The 24,451-nt window shown below is 39.9% G+C and overlaps 2 protein-coding genes across 4 annotated transcripts in view; both read right to left on the reverse strand.

The window, feature by feature from the left end:
• LOC132095288 (mannosyl-oligosaccharide 1,2-alpha-mannosidase IB-like) overlaps positions 1-259 on the reverse strand; it is a 100,583-nt gene extending 100,324 nt beyond the window's left edge. The window contains exon 1 of the mRNA XM_059500127.1: positions 30-259. The gene's annotated coding sequence lies outside the window, so the exon portion shown is untranslated. The remainder of the gene's footprint in view (positions 1-29) is intronic.
• Positions 260-13,595: 13,336 nt separating this feature from the next.
• On the reverse strand, positions 13,596-23,400 carry trim45 (tripartite motif containing 45). 3 transcript variants are annotated; one of them, XM_059500129.1, is made up of 7 exons: positions 22,761-23,399; positions 21,580-22,144; positions 21,393-21,483; positions 19,232-19,361; positions 18,193-18,307; positions 14,474-14,600; positions 13,596-14,379 (listed from the first exon to the last, which is right to left on the reverse strand). In XM_059500129.1, exons 1-7 carry the CDS (start codon positions 23,231-23,233, stop codon positions 14,228-14,230), a joined length of 1,653 nt encoding a protein of 550 aa, XP_059356112.1. In that variant the 5' UTR covers positions 23,234-23,399; the 3' UTR covers positions 13,596-14,227. The 3 variants fall into 3 exon arrangements, with proteins under 3 accessions (XP_059356112.1, XP_059356111.1, XP_059356113.1); XM_059500128.1 differs by having other exon boundaries at positions 21,393-22,144; positions 22,761-23,398; XM_059500130.1 differs by having other exon boundaries at positions 14,241-14,379; positions 14,474-14,520; positions 21,393-22,144; positions 22,761-23,400.
• Positions 23,401-24,451: the final 1,051 nt, after the last annotated feature.

Here is a 24,451-nt window from a genome sequence, read left to right on the forward strand (position 1 = left end):
GGATTAAGAGAAAATAATTCACCACATACCTCTGTGAAGGCAAAACGAGGATGAAGATACAGGAAAAAGGAAGGGGAAGGGTGACTGAAGGGTTTATCTGGTACTTTAAGAGCAGTAGAGGTGAGACCATCCTCCAGTGGGCCTGTATAATGAGTCAGGATGTTCTTTGAGACTCTGAACAGAGGAATGGTGAATGATGACAGTTTAAACTCAGAAAGAAAATGAATGGGATACAGCTTCGACCTTGAGAAGTTCAGGCAAGGGCGAGTTGATTGGCTTTGCAGGACGAAAGTGTCTGTCAATTGCATATCCTGTCACCAATAAACAAAGATAAGAGTGACTGTCTCTGACATTCCAGTTAATGAGGCAACACAGCACTCCCCCATAATGCCAAAGAAAAGTGCAAGTGTGGGGGGCAAATAATGTCTCAGTTACACCAATAATGTAATGAAATCTAGTTTAAACTAATAAAACAATAGTCTAAAACTTACATTAAATAGTATAATAACATCTTAGCCTTATAAATAATTAGGTTAAGGCAGAACATTTCAAATGTTTTCCTTTGACTTGAGTGAAACAATTCAGCAGCACACACAATCAAAAGTGCTGTTGTTCTGAAAATATTCAGAATTTCACATTTCAAATTTGAGCACAAATGTACAGTCGTGGCCAAAAGTTTTGAGAATTACATAAATATTAGTTTTCAAAAAGTTTGCTGCTAAACTGCTTTTAGATCTTTGTTCCAGTTGTTTCTGTGATGTACTGAAATATAATTACAAGCACTTCATATGTTTCAAAGGCTTTTATCGACAATTACATGACATTTATGCAAAGAGTCAGTATTTGCAGTGTTGGCCCTTCTTTTTCAGGACCTCTGCAATTCGACTGGGTATGCTCTCAATCAACTTCTGGGCCAAATCCTGACTGATAGCAACCCATTCTTTCATAATCACTTCTTGGAGTTTGTCAGAATTAGTGGGTTTTTGTTTATCACTTTCGCCTTATGGCACGGTGCTCCATCGTGCTGGAAAATGCATTGTTCTTCCCCAAACTGTTGTTTGATTGTTGGAAGAAGTTGCTGTTGGAGGGTGTTTTGGTACCATTCTTTATTAATGGCTGTGTTTTTGGGCAGAATTGTGAGTGAGCCCACTCCCTTGGTTGAGAAGCAACCCCACACATGAATGGTGTCAGGATGCTTTACTGTTGGCATGACACAGGACTGATGGTAGTGCTCACCTTTTCTTCTCCGGACAAGCCTTTTTCCAGATGCCCAAAACAATCGGAAAGGGGCTTCATCGGAGAATATGACTTTGCCCCAGTCCTCAGCAGTCCATTCACTATACTTTCTGCAGAAGATAAATCTGTCCCTGATGTTTTTTTTGGAGAGAAGTGGCTTCTTTGCTGCCCTTCTTGACACCAGGCCATCTTCCAAAAGTCTTGGCCTCACTGTGCGTGCAGATGCGCTCACACCTGCCTGCTGCCATTCCTGAGCAAGCTCTGCACTGGTGGCACTCCGATCCCGCAGCTGAATCCTCTTTAGGAGACGATCCTGGGGCTTGCTGGACTTTCTTGGACGCCCTGAAGACTTCTTTACAAGAATTGAACCTCTTTCCTTGAAGTTCTTGATGATCCTATAAATTGTTGATTTAGGTGCAATCTTAGTAGCCACAATATCCTTGCCTGTGAGGCCATTTTTATGCAACGCAATGATGGCTGCACGCGTTTCTTTGCAGGTCACCATGGTTAACAATGGAAGAACAATGATTTCAAGCATCACCCTCCTTTTAACATGTCAAGTCTGCCATTCTAACCCAATCAGCCTGACATAATGATCTCCAGCCTTGTGCTCGTCAACATTCTCACTTGAGTTAACAAGACGATTACTGAAATGATCTCAGCAGGTCCTTTACTGACAGCAATGAAATGCAGTGGAAAGGTTTTTTGGGGATTAAGTTAATTTTCATGGCAAAGAAGGACTATGCAATTCATCTGGTCACTCTTCATAACATTCTGGAGTATATGCAAATTGCTATTATAAAACCTTAAGCAGCAACTTTTCCAATTTCCAATATTTATGTAATTCTCAAAACTTTTGGCCACGACTGTACCTATCTAATGTATCTAGTTTTTATACGATGGTTCATTAAACAAGAGGATAATATTACTTACCTGTTGAACACAAGGCCAGCCACTATTTCCAATGAAAATAGCTATAAGCCATAAATAAAGTCAAAACAGAACCAACTCGTGCGTGTTCAGAATGAATCCTTGAGTAAATGATTCAATGAGTCATTCATAAACACAGTCGCCACCTACTGGTGTAATGATGTAACCTACAGAAATAGTTACTGAAAACATACAATCAAAGGCTGCATACGAAATAGCCCACTGTAAGTTGCTGTTTACTGATAAAATAAAAAAATAGCAGCGGTGGCAAAGAGAGAGAGCGGGAGAAACAGAGTGTGTGCTTTCCATACACAATAAATCGTAATTTTGTGGCAAAAACACCGAAGTGATTAGTAATTTGTATCTTGTTGTTTACTATATTTATTTGCTTATTCAGTGTCTTTGTGGGGTTTGGTTGCTGTTGTAAGCTGCAACCATTGAAAAAAACTGATATCATTTGGCAACATGATAAGTTAATATGGTCAAGATCTGCCTGGAACTATTTTAGCCGTGTGTTTCCATGAAAATAACTGAACACTAATCTGCTATCTCTCATGGCATCAGTCATACTGTATACAGGTAGCCTAAGCAGAAGATGGACATTGTGTATGCCAAATAAACCCACAGCCAAAAGTTAGCAAACACTGCAGATTTTCATCTCTCATTATGAAGCGTTACAGTGTAACTTTGTGGAATTAATTTACTTTTTCTGAAGCAAAGAACTTCATTACTTTATTACCATACAATGGCTCACTAAATGGGCTATGCAGTAGCTACATAAGCATAATTATTAGTTTTTAAAGCTGACTTACATTGTATTTTATTTATTTGCAAACATTTTGCCATAGCATCATAGATCTGATGTTATGCAGTTAGTGAAAGAATGCTGCCTTAAAGGCATAGTTTACCCATAAATAGAAGTCATCATTTACCTACCTTCAAAGAGTTTTTTTTTTCTTCATTTTTTCTGTTGAACACAGAAGATGTTCTGAAGAATGTGTGTAACCAAACAGCTGATGGTCCGCATTGACCGCCATAGTAATTTTTTCATATGTAAGTCAATAGTGACAGTGGTCTGTTTGGTTAACAACATTCTTTTATGTTCAGCAGAAGAAAATAATTCATTGGAACTACTTCAGGGAGTATAGGATGATGAAATTTCAGTTTTTTGGGTGAACTATTCTTACAGAAATTAATAGTTATGATTTTATAGTTGACATCTTAAACATGATTTACTATGTTCAATGATTAATAATATAAATTAAGTATGCTGCACGTCCCCTTCATTATTATTATTATTATTTTTAAACTTCCATCTCTTTGATTGTGTGAGTGAGCATCTCCGGCTCTGTTACTAAAAATATCTGAGGTGCCCAAAGGGGACTAAACACTATGTTATGCAAGTTGTCCTGGAAACCACATTTCTCTTGGTGAATGAATTATTGACAAACTGCTAATGTTAACTAATCCAACTGAATAATTCAGTCGCAATATAGTCCCAAATCTTTCTGGCACATGCGTTATTATTCCCTTCAGTGCTTTTGCAGGCATGATAAAGAAGCTTTTAGCCTGGGTTGTCAAGCTTTGTCACAACAATCTGGTCTCGGCTCTGTGACATGACATGTTACTGACAGGTGAGGAAGAGTTCTCACCTTGCGAAGGATTGATGGGAGATTAGAGATCTGAGGCAGACTGTAGTCACATACTAATGGATATGGCAAAAGCACAGAGTGTGTACATCAGACAGAGCAATTTACAAAAGGGCATGTGGAGGAAATATAACAAAGGGAAAGAGAATATGCGTTAGACCTCAAGTGTGAATGATAAATGAAGTGTAGATATAGAAAAGAGCTCGTAGAGGTAAACACCGCCAAACAAGACAATGTGTTTAAAACAGAGAGATGACAAATGCAATGAGAAGAAAAGGCAGCTGAATGACTGAGTGCATCCAATACCAACAAATATGATAGCGAGCAGCTCTCGAGCCTGTGAGGATTACATAAAAGCTGTTCACAGAAGAAGTGCATTCCAAGGAATACGAGGTCTCTGGAAAACATGCAACGAGTTTAATGATGCACACCATTAGTGACGTCCTCTGGATGACAAACAATTAAGAACAAGTGTGTGTGTGTGTGTGTGTGTGTGTGTGTGTGTGTATGTGTACATATATACATATATGAAGATACACTTCTGCTGCTACTCTTCATCAACTTTCTTCCATCCAAACCCCCTTTCCAACAGCCATTTAGATTCTATCCAGGTCATGGCATCAGTGTATCAAACCCTTCCCCCTAAAGAGACTTGAATCTGTCATGTGATGCGTGCTGGTGCTGTCAAACCCTATGAATTCAGATTAATACAGCTATTTTAGCCCTTTAGATTGCATATGTGGGACACAAATGAGATTCTTTGAGATTCCTCTCTGAAATGCAAATGAGATATAATACTACTTTCATATATGTTAATAAAAAAATTTTTATTGATAATTTAGATTGTGTGATTTTGCCAACATGTTCTTGGATCAGACTGTTTTCTACATTAGGAGAAGGAAAGGGGGATTTTTTTTTAATGAAACAATATGCATATATGGATAAATCATCCGTTCTATTATTCCTGAAGTTTTTTGCTATGTTAATATAAGCTGTTTTATGAATAGGACAAGGGCTAAGATTACACAAAATCCATACACACACCATTTTTATTTAGAAGAAAATATAGGTAAAAAAAGATATTTGTACAGATATGTGACCCTGGACCACAAAACCAGTCATAAGGGTAAATATATTTAAATATAATCTTAATAAGCTTTCCGTTGATGTTTGGTTTTTAAGGATTGGATAATATTTGGCCGAGATACAACTATTTCTAAATATTGAGAAAATTGCCTCAAAGTTTCTCCAAGTGAAGTTCTTAGCAATGCATATTACTAATAAAAAATTAAGTTTTGATATATTGTCAGTAAGAAATGTACAAAATATCTTAGTGGAAGATGATCTTTACTTAATATCTGAATTATTTTTGTCATAAAAGAAAAATGTATCATTTTGACCCATTGTCACGCTGTCTGGTCTCTGTTTCCCTGGGTGTCCACTAGTGGGCTCACTTCCCCTTAGGCACCTCACCGTAGGCACTACAATTCCCACTAGCCTTGTCACTTCATCACAGTAATTGCACCAGGTGTCTTCACTTATTAGTCATTAGCCTCCCTATATTTACCAGTCTTTTCCTGTTGTCTGCATGGAGTCCTTTCCTGATGTTTCCTTCCGTTACCCAGTTTTCTCGTCTTCCGAGTTCCTCGTTTCTGAGTTCCTGTTCCCTTTCCTGTTCCTTCTTTGTTTGTTTGTTTGGATTGATTTCTGGTTTTGACCCCGGCTTGTTTGATTCTGATTTGGATTACCCTTAATAAAAACATACTGCTATTGGATCTCTAGTCTCCTGTATTTCCCTGGGTCTCCAATCGTCACACCCATACAATGTATTGTTGGCTATTGCTACAAATATACCCGTACAATTTACGATTTGTTTTGTGCTCCAGGGTCACATATGTAATCTAGGGGTATTAAATAAAAAATGACTTTCAATAAACAAAATAATTAACTATAAAAAATAATCAAGGACATCTTATGAAATAATGAAGTAACCACTTTATATAAAAATATATCAGATAAGTAGATTATAATGAATAGATAAATTAAAATATTACATAAAAACGGCAGGCTTAGAACTCCTCAAGTCCTTGACTGTGTGAGCTCAAGAGATTTCAAAGATAAAACTGAGTGTTCAAACCATGTACGGTGTCCTTCTGAATCAGATTGACTGCTACTTTAATCCACTGCTTCGTATGTGCATGGCATAGTGGGACATCGTAGTCATTGTCTGACATCTTTCTTGGGATTAATCACAGGCTTTTTTTAAAGTCGAGATAAATCTATAATCTATACCCTTTATATAAATATATATTTATATATTATAAATGTACAAATTAATTTTAAGGTCACATTAACATTCAAAACGTTTTTTTTTATTCAGCAAGTTTCATTTCAAGTAAAGAAAAATGATGAAGAAAAAATTATTTAATACAGATTTTGTATTTTAATAAGGGTTAGTGTTGCTTTTAAAAGCCTGAGACGAAATTTTTCTATATCTCTGGTGCACCTGTTGAGAGAGAGAGAGAGAGAGAGAGAGAGAGAGAGAGAGAGAGAGAGAGAGAGAGAGAGAGAGAGAGAGAGAGAGAGAGATGAAATTTGGCCAAGTCACATAACTTCCTCACAAAGCACTGCTGCCATCTAGTGCTGGAAAGTGCAGTATGTTGATCCACTGTGTCGAACTGTTAAAAGTTCACCCAGACACCCACAAAATTTAGTTGTCCTCAAGACACCCAGCATGAGTTTTTTCTTCAGAAAAGATTTAGAGAAATCATCTCGGTTACGTATGTAACCTTGGTTCCCTGAATAGGGAACGAGATGCTGCGGTGACGTCACCACGTATGGGAACACCTTCGGTGTGACGAATGTCTGAAGCCCTATACCATCCCGCCAATCTTATTGGCCAAATAGCGCGTGGCACCGCCCAGCATGCGTAAGCATATATATACCTGGTGCCGCGCGCCATTTACCTCAGATTTCATGACGAAGAAGAAAGCTATCAAGGTACGGCACGGCCAGAACCGCAGCATCTCGTTCCCTATTCAGGGAACCAAGGTTACATACGTAACCGAGATGTTCCCTTTCATAGGTCACTTCGATGCTGCGGTGACGTCACCACGTATGGGAACGCTATACCATCACGCCTGACGTACCTGATAGCTTGGATCCAAGGAAGCATCTGGTCAAGCGGAGAGAACCCGGGAGCCAGAAGCCATCCTCACATCCAGACTGTAAGACCTGATAAAAGTGCTCGGTGAGGACCAGCCTGCCGCAGCACAGATATCATCCATAGAAGATCCACTGAGAAAGGCTTGAGAAGAAGCCACTGCTCTCGTGGAATGACCTTTTACTCCTAAGGGCGAAGCGAGCCCGCACGCCTCATAGGCCAAGGAAATAGCCTGCACCAGCCAATGGGACATGCACTGTTTCGTAACTGCATGGCCTTATTCTTATGTCCAAAACAGACAAACAGCTGGTCAGACTCACGCCATGGGGCAGTACGATCCACATAAGTCTTTAACGCTCTCACAGGGCAAAGACTTAGATCCCCAGACTCCGCCGCAGCAGGAGAAAAAGCCTCCAGGACCACCTGCTGAAAGCGAAAGGGATAGATGCGACCTAGGGACATAATTAGGCCTTGGTCGCAACAACACTTCCACAGAGTCTGTGCTGTAAAAGTCAGGATTTATCCGGAACAATTCCAAGGGCTCAAACAGATGCCCTGATAAACCATGCAACACAATGGAAAAACCCATGAAGGGACCCGCACGGGGCGGAAAGGCCTCAGCCGTCGCGCACCCTGTATGAAGGAGAAACAGTGGATGACGGCCCACTGAGGCACCATTTATATATTCGTGGTAAGCTGAATGGCTGCCACGTAAACCTTAGGGTAGCTGGTGTCACTCCATCCAAAAAACGTTCCTGAAGGAACTCCAGTACTGACGCCACTGGGCAGTAAACTGGATCCATATTATGAGTTTCACACCAGGCCGTAAACAGTCTCCACTTGAAAGCATATAAGCGTCTCGTAGAAGCTGCTCTAGAATTCAGTATAGTCTCTGTAGTTTCAGCAGAAAGACCGGGACATATGAACTCACTCTGCTCAAAGGCCACGCCCGCAGATTCCATAGATCTGGCCTCGGGTGCCAAATCAGTCCCTGTGCTTGTGATAATAAATCCTGTCTGAGGGGAATCTCCCATGGAGAGCCCGCTAACAGATTGATCAGATCCACAAACCACGGCTGTGTGTGTGCCACCGCGGAGCCACCAGCAGCAGCTGTTCCACCCTGTCCACCCGTATTCTGCGTAATATCGCCGAAATCAGACAGATTGGGGGAAAACGCATACAAACTGGTCCTGGGCCAGTTGTGGGCTAATGCATCTAAGCCCAGGGGTGCTGGAGGGCATAGGGAGAACCAAAGCGGGTAATGCGCAGTCGTGTTTGACGCAAACAATTCCACTTCGCTTCCCCGAAAATCTGCCATAGGAGACTCACCGATTGGGGGTGCAATCCCCACTCCGCTTGCTCCAGAGTCTGCCTGGATAGCAAATTCGCTCCAAAGTCCAACGTCCGGGGACATGAACAGCTCGGATCGATAGAATTTAGTTTCGCCAGCCTGCACAGGGGGCGAGAGAATAATCCTCTCTGATGATTCAGGTATGACACAACCGCTGTGTTGTCTGATCTGAGCAGCACATGACGGCCGATCAGCAGATTTGAGAAATACTGGAGAGCCAGAAAAACAGCCAGTAATTTCAACCTGTTTATGTGCCAACTCCCTTGACAAACAGCTCCCCAGTCGGTCAAAGACGCATCCGTCGTGACAGTCTCTCGGGAAGCGCAAATCCCCAGCCGGACTCCGTTCAGGAGAATTCAGTCAGGAGAATTCGGTTGACATACATATTTTTAAGCGACATCACACATCGCCGTGTCACCGGAATCGTCCGATGCGGAGACAACGGGGTGAAACATTCCATACGTAAGCCCAGGCTGTTAAATGATTCAGCACAAGATCCCCATGAGAGTGTGCTTGAGTCTGCGATTGCGCTAAACACCAGCTAATCGCCTAAAATAGTTCAAACACGAACGCCCTGGTGCCGCAACGGGGCCAGAGATCCATCCATGCATTTTGAGAAATACTGATACGCTTTGCTCTCTAAAGCGAATCTGAGGAACTTCCTGAGTGCAAGATTCAGATGGTGTAAACCCAGAATGGGTCGTAATCCGTCAGTGTTTTTTTTTTTTTTTTTTACCACAAAATGACGGCTGTAAAAAACCCCGCCTCCATCTGAGAGGGGTGTACTTCCTCTATAGCCCCTTTGCTCAGCAGAGTTGACATCTCCTGTCGCAGCACCGCTATTTCCATCGGCTTCGCCACCGTGGAAAGAATTCTGCGGAAAGGAGGCGGGCCTTATTGAAACTGAATGGTGTATCCATGACAAATCGTGCATAACACCCATAGAGAAATGTCGGGCAAGCGTTCACACACGGCCGAGACCATACTAGCGGTCTCAAAATTTCCGCTTCCTGCAACGCTGTCATACATGTTAAAATATCCGGGCACGAAAAGCTTGTGGCGTTCGTGCACAGGGGAAGTGTATGTATAAGAGCCGTTGCGTCTCGTTGTGTATAATCCTGAAACGTGTCCACGGCAGGAATTAGGCCAACAGATTGAACATCGGGCTTTGCCGCTAGCGAAAAACGGCGGCTGTGCGAGCCGTCATAAATGGGTCGTCTGTGCAGGACCCTTGAATCGCCCCTCGAATTCTGAAAGCTGATTGCGCAGAGTGTCTGAGGGAACGTTTGGCATTACAGCTCAATCCAATGCTGCTCGAAGCACCGTTTGCTGCGAGGCAAACAATGTAGAATGTGGGGACTGCAGTGAGAGGGTTAGATGTGCATAGCAATCCAACAGCACTCTCTGTTGGAGGGCACAGTCCCTGGCAAGCATTAAGGAAAACGCATGCGTCAAACTCTGCTGCGTTTCGTTGTGTATAATCCTGAAGCGTATCCATGGCAGGATTTAATCCAACAAGATAAACATTGGGCCACGCTGCTAGCGAGAACGCGGCAGCTGTGTGAGCCGTCATACACTGGCCATCTTTGCCAGCCTCCGCGCCGTCCCTCAAACTCTGAAGGCTGGATTGTGCAGAGTGTCTGAGGGGGCGCGCGAATGAGAGCTCAGTTCAATGACGCTCGAGGTGCCTTTGCTGCGAGACAGTCAATGTTAGAGAACATGAAGGAAAACGCATGCATCAAACTCGCTGCGTTTCGTTGTGTATAATCCTGAAGCGTATCCACGGCAGGATTTAATCCAACAAGATAAACATTGGGCCACGCTGCTAGCGAGAACGCAGCAGCTGTGCGAGCCGTCATACACTGGCCATCTTTGCCAGCCTCCGCGCCGTCCCTCAAACTCTGAAGGCTGGATTGTGCAGAGTGTCTGAGGGGGCGCGCGAATGATAGCTCCGTTCAATGACGCTCGAGGTGCCTTTGCTGCGAGACAGTCAATGTTAGAGAACATGAAGGAAACGCATGCATCAAACTCGCTGCGTTTCGTTGTGTATAATCCTGAAGCGTATCCACGGCAGGATTTAATCCAACAAGATAAACATCGGGCCACGCCGCTAGCGAGAACGCAGTGGCTGTGTGAACCGTCATACGCTGGCCATCTTTGCCAGCCTCCGCGCCGTCCCTCAAACTCTGAAGACTGGATTGTGCAGAGTGTCTGAGGGGGCGCGCGAATGATAGCTCCGTTAAATGACGCTCGAGGAGCCTTTGCTGCGAGACAGTCAAATGTTAGAGTGTGGAAACTGCAGTGAGAGGCTTAGATGTGCATTAGCAGTCCAACAGCGCTCTCTGGAGGCGGGCACAGTCCTAAGCAAACATGAAGGAAAAACGCATGCGTCACATTCGCTGCGTTTCGTTGTGTATAATCCTGAAGCGTATCCACGGCAGGATTTAATCCAACAAGATAAACATCGGGCCACGCGCTAGCGAGAACGCGGCGGCTGTGTGAACCGTCATACGCTGGCCATCTTTGCCAGCCTCCGCGCCGTCCCTCAAACTCTGAAGACTGGATTGTGCAGAGTGTCTGAGGGGGCGCGCGAATGATAGCTCAGTTCAATGACGCTCGAGGTGCCCTTGCTGCGAGACAGTCAAAGTTAGAGTATGGGGACTGCAGTGAGAGGGTAGATGTGCATTAGCAGTCTAACAGCGCTCTCAGTGAAGGGCATAGTCCCTGGCATATTAACATGAAGAAAAGCGTGTGCGTCAAACTCGCTGCGTTTCGTTGTATATAATCCTGAAGCGTATCCACGGCAGGATTCAATCCAACAAGATAACATCGGGCCAAGCCGCTAGCGAAAACGCGGCGGCTGTGTGAGCCGTAATCCACCATTTGAAGAGCAAAACTGTTGATTAACACGCTCGATTGGGGGAGAGCGAGCACATGGAACTCCAGTGCATCACTGTATTCATATTCAAGCCGCACATATCGCCCCTAACCAACACCTCGTGCGGGGCCTCGGGGACCGCAGAAGCGAAACGGTGGGGGTTAGACGACTTAAGAAATACACTCCAGAGCGCGGATACTTCCTAATGGCGTTAGTGCACAGGGGAAGTGTATGCATATTTTACTGTAGCCATAGGCTATCAAGGAGAGAACCTGTAGAGAGGCTGCAACGAACCTCTCATAAGTGCCTCCTCGTGATAACCCATCATACGGCTCCTACCTTTCGTTGACTCATCGCGTCCGCGGAGAGGAGTATACTGCTCGTAGATGATCGCTGAGAACGCGAGATAATAGGGCACAGAAGATTCGCTTCGTACTGAAGGAATGAAATCTGAGGTAAATGGCGCGCGGCACCAGGTATATATATGCTTACGCATGCTGGGCGGTGCCACGCGCTATTTGGCCAATAAGATTGGCGGGATGGTATAGGGCTTCAGACATTCGTCACACCGAAGGTGTTCCCATACGTGGTGACGTCACCGCAGCATCGAAGTGACCTATGAAAGGGAAGTATCATTACATCACTTGCTCAGCAGTGGATCCTCTGTAGTGAATGGGTGCTGTCAGAATGTGTCCAAACAGCCGATAAAACTTTAAACCATCACTTCTGATTTCTAAAAATCTGTATTTTTAAAATAAAAAAAACCTTCGAAATACATCTAGAAAGACTCACTATGAAACAATTAGTTATATGATAAGAACCAAACAATAACGGCTTAGACTGAAATATTTTACTCCATAAGCAAGGCAAACAACGCGATGGTGATACCCACATACAAATTTGTATATTTTGATAAGTATATGTAATTAGGGATGCACCGGTTGACCGTCCATAAATCGGAACCGGTCGGTTTTTGCTTAAAATAGGCGATCGGCAATCGGCCGGTTTTTGGTCTTTTTTCGGCCGTTTTTTCCGGAAGTGTGCCCGCGTGCACAGACTTCATTGTAATCGTTCGCCATGTCATTTGTGTGGAAGTATTTCGAAATCTGTGCGTAGGTCACATAGACAGTAAAAGAAGGTAGGACACTGGCAGCCGACCAGCACTGGAAATGCAGAGCTTCATGTCTGAGGCACAGATAGCAGGAAGCGATCAGCCGTTGGTGTACTGGTGCACAAAATAAGAGTCCCTTTTCTAAGCGCACTAAAGCTGCGCGAGCATATACTGTACCGGTCCGCACCCTGAACACGAGTAGACCGTGGAGATGTTCAGATCAACTTCTCACGTGTTGGATGAGAAACGAAACGGACTAAACTGTGACAAAACTTTTTTTTTTTTTGTAAATTAGAACTTGCATACACGTTTGAAAAGCCAGAAGTAAACGAAAGTTCTGTATAGGATGATTATTTTTATTTTACCTTAAAATTACATCGACTTAATTTGATTTAAAAATCACCTGCTTTAGCACACAGAGAAAAAGTGTTTCATTCATCCAATTAAAAAAATTTAGGGTAATGATTCACATCTATATTTTTTAACTTGAGATAATATTATTTATTTTTCATTGGCTCAAGTTAAAAAAATATAGATGTGAATCATTACCCTAATTTTTTTTTTATTGGATGAATGAAAACACTTTGCATCTTTGTTTTATTCGCACCAACATTATTTGATTTAAAAATTTTGGAATAATTATTTATATAGCATATTTTTATTTAGTCTGTAAATAAAGACACTGGTAAAGACCTTTTTTTTTTAAACCAAATGTAAAAACTGAAATACTGAATGCTGATTAAGAAACCTCCTATTGAATGTGTGTTGATTTGTGTTGTTTGGATTGTAGAACTATGCAGTTGTTGCCTTTAATTTCACATGGTTACAGTTAATCTTTTAATTTAAGGCCAGTTCTATGTAGTTTCAACCAGATTCAAAAACAAAAGCTAAATGCTGATGTCTGTACCACCTGTTTGTATTGAATGTTGGCTACTTATTGTGCAGTTACTGCTGTTAATTTCAGATGGTTGCAGTTATTGTTTTCAATAGCCAAAAGCCAGTTTGGCCAATTAAATACCAAATAAACATCTTGTTTATGCACACTTTCCTTCTTTCTTGTTTGTTGCTTAAAGAAAAACAAAAAAATCGGTAATCGGAAACGGCCAGTTTGCTTGTAAAAAAATCAGTATCAGCCATGAAAAACCATGATCGGTGCACCCCTATATGTAATGGATGTTTTACAGACCACATTACACAGTATACACTATGTGAAACATATCACATTAACAATGAATCAAAAACACAATCTGAAAAGTGGCAGTTTAGTAACCACACGGAGAGGTAAATGTTGTTTAATCTGTGGAACCAATAGAGCGTATAAAAGACAAGAGTAATGTAATGGATGCATACAATAACAACAGCAGTCTTTGGAGTCATGCACACATCTAAAAATAAAGCATTATAATAAGGCATACAGCATTGCTTATATAACTGGGTAAAGGAAACATGCTGATTATCATAAAAGATGAAACAAACACACATTATCAAAATATTCACAGACATTACAATATTACTAGATAAAATCTGGAAAAATATAATGCCACAGATATTAAACTTTTACAGCGATTAAAAATAACTGGTTGTAAATATGTAAAGAAACCAATAGTTAAATTGTTACAATACTGATAGTACTGAAGTATTTAGTGTTGGCACTTTGTACAATAAACAACACAATTTTAAATATACTTTGTGTATTGCAGTTTATCAGACTGCCATGATTCTGAATATTAACACTGCTGAAACAACAAAACAGATTATCACACAAATTAAGGCTTAAAGACTGTGTGAATAAGGGCAACTTTGTGATTTATTATTTATTGTGAATTATATGCAGGCTGATTAAGACGATTCAAGTATGTTTATGAGTTTATGGTTATGTTGATCAGACAGAGTGTATATTTGCTCGGTCTCAGAGCTCCACAGTCCTGAGGTGTCCACGAGGAGAAACGCTGCCCAGGTTATGTAGAACACACTCGGAGGCTTCCACTACACTCCCACAACATGACCAGTGGGGTTTACCGGGGTGTCCTTTATGACCATGTCCACAACCCTGAAACCCTCCTGAGTGCACACACACACACAAATTCATATCAGGTGAAAACACAATTTTTTTTTTTTTATTAATTACATGTTTTTTTTTTTGAGTAAACAGTACCTGGCATAGTTCCTGTGCAGCCGCAGCGTGCCTCTTTAGCGCCCCCACTGGAGCAGAAGGAACAACAATGGAATATGCCACGGTGCCGTCTAAACTTCCTTTTCACATTTAGCACAAATGGCGAGCCCTACAAATCACTTATTGTTAGAATATAACTCCCAGCATCACTGATATTCGTTTGAACTTGCCAGTACAATGACACAATTATTAGACACAGCCAGGGCTCTGAACCGGTTCAAGTAACGAAAACGAAAACCGGAAAAAAACTAAATTTTGCCAGGAACAGAAACAGAAACTAAATCAAGTTTTATAGTTCCGTACAGAATCAAAAATTTGAAATGGCCATTAACTGGTTAATAACGTTATTTTATCGTTCCATTTGATATTTGAAATTTGCTGTCAACCAATCACGAATTCCAGTAGTACGTCCTATGCAAATGTGACGCTGAAGCCAACGAGTGAAATGTCCGCTCAGCTGTGAAATCATCATAGGTAAGTCACAATGGCAATGCACTGCCCTTAGAGTTTATCTGAGGATAGTGTGAGATGAATTCAACAGATCACACGCACCTGCAGCGCTTCTGTGAACAGAGAAAACAGAAAACCTATAGGCTTACGCAAAAAGGAAAATAGGCATATACACTAAATATATTTTGCTTAAATCACATTGACAGATTAAAGAAATGAAAGAAAAAATGTGCTGAATTATGGTTCATTGTGACACGTTCCAAAGTTTTCGAAAAGGAAAACGAAACAGCAGAGAGTGGGCCCCTAGTTATCTTTTTTTGCAAAAGCTTCACAATTTGAATTATTTTGTAAAAGCTTGACAACTTTGAATAATGTCTTGCTTGTGTATAACCAACCAGTGTTGGTATGACCTTATGCGCACACACAACACAATTTTATGGAAGCGTATAGATAGCAATATTCAATTTGGGATGTAATATGCAAAATGACAATGCAATATGTAAAATGACAATGAATTTCTGTATTTACATTGACATTTTCCAATACATTTGGGCAACATTTGGTGCAAAATGAAAATGATATTACATAATTTTCATTTGCCATTTCATACACCAGTTTTAATATGTAAAATGAAAACTAATTTTAACGCTTTATAAGTTGCAAAATTAAAATGAATTACAGAAATGATTAGATATGTATAACATGTTCAAGCAAAAACTGTGGCAAAATTTTCATTTAAATGCTATTTCTCTTAAATGCATTAACACTCACAGTCAAGACACTTACGATTGCATTTTCATTCAGTGTCCCGCAATGAATGTAGCAAAATTTAATGTGCACATTGAAAATGCATTCCGAGCCGATCACGTGTCCGCCCCCTCCCAGCATGTCAATCACTGCGTGAACAAGGCGGGGCTTGCAGAAGGTCAGAGACTCAAATCTCAAGAAGAGGATTCAAGTGAGAGAACATGGACAAGACCGTTGGTCCGTGTACGTTTTGATCATTTCAGTTTATGGCTTTAATATTTCATTCGCACTTGTGGGCGGAGCTGAAACGCTGCTTTCATCTGATTGGTCGAATCGCTCCACCTTCAACTCGGTCTTTTCATTCTTTTAGGCAGAATAAGAGTCAGTGCAAGTGAAGCACTGTAATGTCTGAAACCACCGCTCACTGTTAATTAGCATAATATTTGAATCAGATGTAGCTGGGCACATAATTTGTGCGGCTGAGACCTGCAAATTATTTCTAGGTTGTAGTATTGTATGAATATTGTCCCACTGATAAATACAGTGCAAATAGTTCTGTCTCTTAGGAAAAAAGTGAAGTGGAAATAAAAATCAATAATAGACTGAACAGTTCCATGTCTGTAACATTTACCATTCTCATCTTTTAAGTCATAAGGCACTAGGTATGTGTGTGTGACATTAATAAATAATTGTAAAAATTAATATTGTTACATTTCTGAAATAAAAATAGTAAAATTAGCTCTATGCTGCTCAGTGCTCCTGTAGCCTACCCCAGAGCGCCCTCTCGCGGCTGTAGACGGTAATGTTTTCTCTTGGTTCTGAATAAATGCGACTTATATATGTTTTTTTCCTCGTCATGACGTATTTTTGGACTGATGCAACTTATACCGAAAAATACGGGTAACATTATTATTATTATTTATTATGAGAGTAATTGACACAGACTAGAACTTTGTTTCACCAAATTCAGCTCAGATCTTCAGACTCGTCTGACTCGTGTTGCTGTATAACTGGCCAGACTTACCTTCCCAAAAAATCCTATTTAATTTTATTTCATAAATTTAACTAGATTTATTTCCACTTCACTGTTATTCAAGGAGACAGAACTATTTGCACTGTTTTTATCAGTGGGACAATATTTATACAATACTATAACCTAGAAATAATTTAACGGGGTCTCTTGCAAGTCACAGCAGCACGAATTATGTGGCCAGCATCATCGGATTCAAATATTATGCTAATTAACAGTGAGCGGTGGTTTCAGACATTACAGTGCTTTACTCGCACTGTCTCTTACTCTGTCTAAAGGAATGAAAAGACTGTGCTGAAGGTGGAGCGATTCGACCAATCAGATGAAAGCAGCGTTTCAGCTCCGCCCACAAGTGTGAATGAAATATTGAAGCCATAAACCGAAATGATCAAAACGTACACGGACCAACGGTCTTATCCATTTTCTCTCACTTGAATCCTCTTCTTGAGATTTGAGTCTCTGACCTTCTGCAAGCCCCGCCTTGTTCACGCAGTGATTGACATGCTGGGAGGGGGCGGACACGTGATCGACTCGGAATGCATTTTCAATGTGCACATTGAATTTTGCTACATTCATTGCGGGACATTGAATGAAAATGCAATCGAAGTGTCCTGACTGTAAGTGTTAATGCATTTAAGAGAAATAGCATTTAAATGATAATTTTATAAAAATATATGTTTTATGTCGATGAAAGTACAAACAATATATAATAAATCATATTTTAGCATCCAGATACGTTGCGAACATGGAAACATTTGGATTCGTACCGAATGAGAGAGGTAGGCATCAGCTTCACCTTAAATTCATTTGTTTTGGATTGACGTTTTTATAGCCTAAACATTAGAGGATTTGTTTCGAAGAGAAACTAATAATGGTTTTTAGAATGTTTGTTAATGTTTTGCTTTAGTCTAAAGGCATTTTAGCCTTCATTATTTCGGAAATAGGGCTAATAAAATGCAACGTGAGACGTGACTAATGTTTTTTTTTTACACTCTCAAAACGCAATCTTATACAAGTATTTTTATTTTATTTATTTATTTGACAATGCAGCAAACTTTATTAAATATCTTAAAAATACATTAATGTCTTTAAAGTGTTGAAAGATATTTTTTGTTTGTTTGTTTCTATAGTAGTCTGTATACATTTGGCCAAAATCTAGAAAAGAAGTTGGCTGTGACTTAACTCAACAGGTTATTGGCTAACATTACCATATCTCTCTTTTTTCCTTTTCTTTTTGAGTTAAGTAACGCTGTAATTTATTATTATTATTAGGCAAAGAAAATTGTTTTAAAAAAATAACGTTAATAACTGGTATTTCTTCCACCCGAACCTGTTTCGGAATGGTAATATTATCAGAGGAACGCAGGAACAGAAACGTTAAAATAATGATTCTGCTCGGAGTGAACCGATTGAATTTTTTTTTTTTCGTTTTCAAGCCCTGGACACAGCTGTAATGGTTTAAATGAACCCTTACCTGGACATGCTGGGCTTTAACACAGACCCACACAGAGTAGAGACCTGCTTCAGCTGGGGTGTAGGACACAACATAGGAACCATCACCCTTATCCACCACAGCCGCCTCCACAGAGCTGTAATGTGACAGAGACACTGATGAAAAAACACAGTCTGAATAATGTTATAAAGAAGACCTATTATGTCCCTTTTTACAATATATACTATACAGTAGGTCTCAGGTGTCCCCAGAATGTGTATATGGAGTTTCAGCTCAAAATACCCCACATATCATTTATTATATAATTTTGAAAATGCCTATTTTAAGTGGGAGCAGAAACAGGTTTTCTGCATGTCTCTTTAAATGCAAATTAGCTGCTGTTCCCCGCCCTCTTTTCTGGAATAGGTGCCTTTACAGCTTGTTCCTCAGATACTCTACTAAAATATATGTTTGGTTTTGATGAAATATGTCTATCATGTTGAAATCATGTGTTTTAAACCATCTTAGTTTATATTTCTGATATACATGAGCACGCACATCTGAAGCACGAGCTCAGAAAATGCCTTCCACTACAGTAAAAACAGAAAAAGTCAGATACATAATGGAATGTATAGAGTTTTCACTTTAATTCTTTCCAAGCTTGTGTTGCTGTGTATTTAAAATGCATTCAGTTTATTATTCCTATTACAGAAATCGAATTCTTGTTTCATTTTGATAAGGTTGACAAATATGCATCACATTTAGTTTATCAGTTTATTAATACTGTGCAATCCGAATATATTTTCCTAATTTTATTTGCAATTGAAATACACAAATCTTACATTCAGGCCTGAATAAAAACATTTTAAAAGATCTAAAATATGTATTTTTATTCACTCATGAATAAACAAATCTCAGAATAAATTTGAACAAAAACTGTTAATTTGATTAAATGACACATTAATAGTTCAAGAGGAATCTGTAATTAGAAAGTAATATTTTTCCTACGCTTCAACTTTTATTGACCCTACTGTAACTTCATAAAAAATGTGTTAGTGTTAGTTTTCCCATATAAACTCACCAGCCTTTCCTCTCCGTGTGTACAATGCTGACCAGCACAGGACCTCCACCTCGGCCCATCTGCTCTCCGGACGAGTCCCTGCAAACCAGAGTGAACTCTCCCCTCTGACCTTCACGACCTCGTTCCACACCTGTGAGTTATTCAAAGACAGACACATGTGAGTTACACAGGCTATGTGGGGCGGAAGCAGCAACAGATCTTTTCTTCTGACTTGTGACATGCATCCAAGTGATTATCGAAAAAGAAAAAATATAGGACGAGGACTTGGTGCTAGCCATCAGTTGTTGCCTGAATGGAGGCATATGTGAAAATGAGCTTGCAGTCACCTGTATTAAAGAGACAAGTTTATGTAGACTAAATGAGCGGAGAAGTCCAGCATAGTCACCAGAGAGAAATCTGTTGTTTCACAAGAACAACACATTCCGAGGTATGACATTTGGATTGTAAAGGAGTAAAACCAAATAATCAAATCTGAACTGGACTGCCTCTTGTTCACAATAGCGCTTCACACAAGCTCTTACGAAAAACAGTTTCTTGTTTTCGGTGACTGTGGGACTGGGAACCCTGACATGTACGACCTGCACATCAAAGGCAAACAGTATTGTATTGTCTTCCTGCTGTGAACCTACTTGTGGCATGCTGGGACAGAGCTGGATAAGTGTCCCTTTTACAATCAGGAGCACCAGTACATAAAAGGTTGGGTTGTCAAGGTAGCCAGGAATGTTGTCTGCGGTTTATCCCAGTGTCATGCCCTGGGCCTTTTGGTGTGTATGTATGTCTATGTGTGTATGGGAGGGGACTAAAGCGGATATAATATCTCACTTTGAGACTAAAGATCTCGTCACATAATCTGCACACAGAAATCTACAAATACACAATTTCATCTGAGCTGTACTGTTTCTGAGGAATGTTCACTGAACCGTCATTTGTTTACATTTATGCATTTAGCAGAAGCTTTTATCCAAAGGGACTTACAGAGCATTCAGGCTATACAAATATATATATATAAATATATATATATATATATATAAATATATATATATATATATATAAATATATATATATATATATATAAATATATATATATATAAATATATATATATATAAATATATATATATATATAAATATATAAATATATATATATATAAATATATATATATATATATATATATATATATATATATATATTTTTTTTTTTTTTTTTTTTTTTTTTTACCAGTATGTATTAAGATGTGTTTGACAAACACAGCTTAAAATTCCAGAGTAAAGTCACCAAACCAAACACTTGTACTGCAGGTCCTTCCCGGGTAACAACATTTAGCATTAAAACAGACCAAATTCAAAGGAAGAAAGGCTAATAAAAGTATAAAACAACTGGCAGTTTTACTTTAAGATTTGACTTTAAAAGAAGCAGCTCAAAAAAATAAATGAAAGTTCTGTCATCATTTACTGATTTTTTTTCCCCATTTCAAACGTGTGTGACACTCTTCTATGGAACTTAAAATGTAATTTTCTTTTCATATTTCTGAATAAAAAATAAAAAAATCTCTGATTTTTATTTAATAATATTGAATAGGGTAAGCTTGAAAATTATCCAAAAATCAAATCTGCTAAAATTAAATAAGGATAGCATTTTTTTGAGAGTAAAACATTTGTTTATAAATCAGATCCATTCAACTTATTGACTCGATAATAAAACTGAAGCAGTTAAATTTAACTTACAGTATGTGCATCACACGTGTCATATTTATCTTTTTCCCTCTTTATATTAGGTGGCCTTAACTGCTATGTACTTACATCATAATAAGTACAATGTACTTATTGTGTTCATATTGTTTTGCAAAACACTTTTGCTTCTTTTGAGGTGGGATATGGTTAAGGTTACGGACAGGTCTGATGGTATGGCTAGGTTTAAGGATGGGTTAAGGTGTAAGGGACGATGGGTCAACAGTGTAATTAGAAATTTAATAACAGTAATTAATTACAGATGTAATCACACTCAGGTATTGAGGTAGTTATTATGATTAATCTAAAATGTATGTACATAGTAGATTAGGTCACCAAATATAAAGTGTGACCTTGTTTATTTTAATGCTTATGAATCATTTTTCAAGCTATTAAGTGTAAAGCTATTGAAGACAGATAGTACCCTATTCTCACCTTCTCCCTGGATCGTGCACTTGCTGGGATCCACAGTCTTGGCATGTATGACTCCCACCACAGGAAATCCCTTCACCTCTCCAGCACTCTCCTGAGGAAGGAAACAGATGCTGCTGGCATTATCAGGGGCGACCGTCGTTGGGTTTGGGTCGAATCCTGACTCCACAAGGTTCATCAGTCTCCTCACAGTAACTCCTTTGGCACTGAGGATTTCAGCGTCAGAACCACATGTGAGCAGGCATTCAGCGAAGTCCACCCCACCACGGATGTCAGACAAGGCCTGTTGCAGCTGAGCCTTCTGCAGATGGAGTTGGTTCCTGCGCTGCAACCTTAAGTCCTCCAGTGACCGCAGCAGTGAGCAGCAATGTGCCTCCACCGCGCTGGCATAGCTGCGAGCAAATGCCCGGACCTCACTCGCCAATGTGTCAGCCCGTGCCTGCAGCGCCTCCTGGGATGTGTCCACGCGTCTAAGAGACTCCTCCAGACGGCCAAGACGGGGCCTTAAGCTCCTGACGACCAGATCCCTGATGCGATCGCCATGATGACCGATGACTTCATGGGCAGAGCTGCAGTGGTGGTCACGGTGAAAGGTGGCCGCACACTCCAGGCACACAGTGAGGTCACACGGCTCACAGAAGAGCCGTAACTCCTGTCCAGGATGCAGAGAGCACAGGACGGGTCTAGTGAGATGACCCTGAGACTTCAGCTCCTGTAGGCTTTGGATCGAGTGAGAGGAGGTCCTCTTCTGTCTCCTGCAGGGAAGATTACTAGAGTTTGAACATTACGTATTACAGGAAACATGGTGCATTATAGTTATGTCACAAAGATGGTATTTATGAGCTGAACACACGTAACTGCCCCCAAAAAGTGTTATTTTGAGTGCGACTGACTTCTTTGAGCCCAGATTTTAAGTAAAGGGTGAATCCGTGAATAAACGGTCTCTGAAATCGAATACTGTGAGTAAGTACTGCTTTTGCATTTACATTTATTCATTTTGCAGATGCTTTTATCCAAAGAGACTTACAATTGGGGAATACATAAAGCGATACTTCTAAAGGCAAACAGACACAGGAGGTGCTCATAATACAAAGTTTCAGGTATTTTTTTTCAAAATAGGTACAAGGTAGAAAGGGAAGGAATAAATAAAAGAGAAAGCCAAAAAAATATTTAGGATTAAAAAAAAAAAAACGTTGTAACGTTACTTTAGGATCTCACTGGAAGTATTGGGTCATTCAGGTATTTTCGCCTACTTGTACTATCGCTTTAACTTCTCCATTTCTGTTAAACGAGTACATTTATACATGGCCTATAAAGGTTAATAAACAACTTATTTCATGTTAATTATGAAACAGCCTCTAATAAACGGACCTGTGGGCCTGACTGCAGAAGTCGCAGAGATTGACGCAGCACACCTCGCAGCGCTTCCCCGCGTCGCTGTCGCTGCACAAGTCGCACAAAACCTTGCAGTCCACCAGCAGCGTCTCCGCGAAAACCTCGTCCAGTGCGAGATGGTCAGTGGTCAGCCCATCCACACCCGATGGGGGCAGATCCACCTCTGAATCGCACTCAGGACACAGGATTGTTGAGCCAGAGTTGCGCCGGTGCGTGTAATCATCTGGCGAGCGTCGTTCGCCGTTCACGCGACGCTCAGAGAACGGCTCGCGCTGGCGAATGCAGTCCGCGCAGAACGTGTGCAAGCAGGGCAGGATTTTAGGGTCTCGATACATCCGACTGCAAACACCACAGACCGCTTTGGACTTCTTCCCAGTGTCTCCATTGCTTTTACTCAAGACTGTTTCTAGCTTTTCTTCATGAACTAATCGCTCTTTGCAAAGTGACATTGTAGTTGTTGTTTTTCTGTTTTACTATAACGCGTGTTTATGAAATAACCCTACCATAAAGTGGCTTTGGTAAATCTTGTCAGTTACACAAATGCAACTCTCACCAAACTTATGAGAGAGTTAACTTTTTCGCTCATGTTATTTGAGGACGTGTCTCAGCGTCCAATCATATTGCGCGTACAGGTTTTGAGGCGTGGCCTGAAATCCGACACTGTCCCAGCGTGTAAAAAGAGGAACCTGCGCCTGTAAAACACGCGTGGAATATAGGTGTCCCCATCTGCTGGCTAGACAGATCAAGCCCATAGACCAAGACACGAGATCACACACCACCCAAAGGTCAAAATTGCTTATATGCAGCTCATGCCTTATTTTCTGCTTTCTGTTACAGTTTCAGTTTTATATGGAATAAACCAGGAGAATTGACTTTAATATAACCTAGGGTATATGTAATAAAAAAGATAAAACATGAAAAAAAAAAACCCAAGATAAAACCATGCCTCTGTTTTTGGAAGTAGCTTTGGCAATATCATTGCATTGGTTAGACAGCTATTAAATAGCTGATCTTTTGTTATCAGGTCCCTCATTTACATTAATTAGCCTTATGCATTATTATGAAACATTATTCAACATATTTGATTTTAATTATGTAATGATTTTAATAATGTAGTAATATTTACTGATTTAATATTGAAATTAATATGATAACTTGTGTAAAAAGTGTAAAGGAAATTCAACTTGTTGACATGAGAACACAATATTTATTGGTATTGCAAACATTTTATATGAACAGTTTTTGATAACAGGATGTGATTACATAGTCTATGATATCATATGTTTCAAGAGCAGCTGATAAATTAATAACAAAAGTTTCATATGGATTCAATTTCGAATAATTCACACTTTTTAAAGTTGAATTTCTATCCATTACATCTAGGTTTCTACATAAGCAGACTGTGTAATATAAATAGAGACATCTAAAAAAAATATTTCGTGAAAAGTTATTTCAAAAGGTGAAACTTTCATATATTCTAAATTCATTACATGTAAAGTTAAACATTTAAAGTTTTTTTGTTTTAATTTCGATGATTAGAGCTTACAGCTCATGAAAGTCAATATATATATATATATTATTAATTATTTAATTATATTCAATATTATATTTGGAATAACCAAATAGAATTATATTCTTGTTTTAATTAAAAAAAAAATCCTTTTTGC

The sequence above is a fragment of the Carassius carassius genome, chromosome 19 (assembly GCF_963082965.1).
Source record: "Carassius carassius chromosome 19, fCarCar2.1, whole genome shotgun sequence".
In the NCBI taxonomy this organism is placed as follows: domain Eukaryota; kingdom Metazoa; phylum Chordata; class Actinopteri; order Cypriniformes; family Cyprinidae; genus Carassius; species Carassius carassius.